The sequence below is a fragment of the Entamoeba dispar genome, genomic scaffold (genome assembly GCF_000209125.1).
Source record: "Entamoeba dispar SAW760 scf_1105229460587 genomic scaffold, whole genome shotgun sequence".
Classification (NCBI taxonomy): domain Eukaryota; phylum Evosea; order Mastigamoebida; family Endamoebidae; genus Entamoeba; species Entamoeba dispar.
In genome coordinates, this window is record NW_001854267.1 from 1 (window position 1) to 1,158 (window position 1,158).

The 1,158-nt window shown below is 27.2% G+C and overlaps 1 protein-coding gene across 1 annotated transcript, besides 2 other annotated features; it reads right to left on the reverse strand.

The window, feature by feature from the left end:
- The first annotated feature begins 99 nt into the window (after positions 1 to 99).
- Positions 100 to 172: a microsatellite.
- Positions 173 to 223: 51 nt separating this feature from the next.
- Positions 224 to 316: a sequence feature (AT_rich).
- A 28-nt stretch (positions 317 to 344) lies between these two features.
- EDI_307220 (sulfate adenylyltransferase, putative) lies at positions 345 to 1,145 on the reverse strand (the record flags this gene model as incomplete). The annotated part of the gene is made up of 1 exon (XM_001737387.1): positions 345 to 1,145. The coding sequence occupies one exon, from the start codon at positions 1,143 to 1,145 to the stop codon at positions 345 to 347; it is 801 nt and encodes a 266-aa protein (XP_001737439.1).
- Between the last annotated feature and the right edge of the window lie 13 nt (positions 1,146 to 1,158).

Consider the following 1,158-nt stretch of genomic DNA (forward strand, 5'->3'; position numbering starts at 1 on the left):
TTGACTCTTAAGAATAACTCTTTTTGAATTAATGAATGAAAATATGAAATTGATAATGTACAAAATTAAGTAATGATTGATTTAATTGAAATTTCATTCAAAGTAACATAAAAGAAGAATCTAAAATAATAAAATAACAACACAAATATACAAATGAAATAAAATAATACAATTACATTTATTTTCAAATATCATTATTCAATCTACATATTAGTTCTTATACTATAATAAATATGATATTTTTCAATACAAATTTCTTAATTATTGATAAAATTTATTTAAAAATTAAAAAACCAAATGATTATATTAAAAAAAAGAAAGTGTTAAAGTTAATTTTAAAACACTTATTTCATGGCATCACCAGTAGCAAACTTTTGTAACTTGATAGTAACCTTCTTTGATTTATCAAGATGTTGATAATAATCTGCTAAAATCTTAAGTGATTCAGCACGTCCAAAATGATCTGGAAGAGTTTTTCCTTCTGATAACATCTTTCTAACCATAGTTCCTGAAACAATAACTCTATCTTTCTTAGTATGAGGACAAGTTCTTAATGAAGCCATTCCATCACATTTATGACAATAGAATGTCCAATCTATTTTCATAGGTTGAGTTAAGAGTCTCTTCTTAGGATCAGCATTATAAGGGATTTTATCAAAGATTTTTTGTGCATCAAATGGTCCATAATAATCACCAACACCAGCATGATCTCTTCCAATAATCATATGTGTACATCCATAATTTTGTCTAAATGTAGCATGAAGAAGAGCTTCTCTTGGTCCTCCATATCTCATATCAAGTGGATATCCTCCTTGAAGGACATTCTTTTTAACAAAATATTTATCAACAAGTGCATCAATACATTTAACTCTTACTTCAGCTGGAATATCTCCTGGTTTAAGATTTCCTACAAGTGAATGAATAAAAACTCCATCACAAACTTCAACTGCAATTTTAGCAAGAAATTCATGTGATCTATGCATTGGATTTCTTAATTGAAGTGCAGCAATTGTTTTCCATCCTTTCTTAGCAAAATTAAGTCTAGATTCTTCTGGTGTCATATAAATTCCTTTATATTTAATTGGGAATTCTCCTTCTGAAAGTGTTGTAACTTTACCTGCAACATTAAATGCTTTTTGTTCCATAACTTTTTTACTC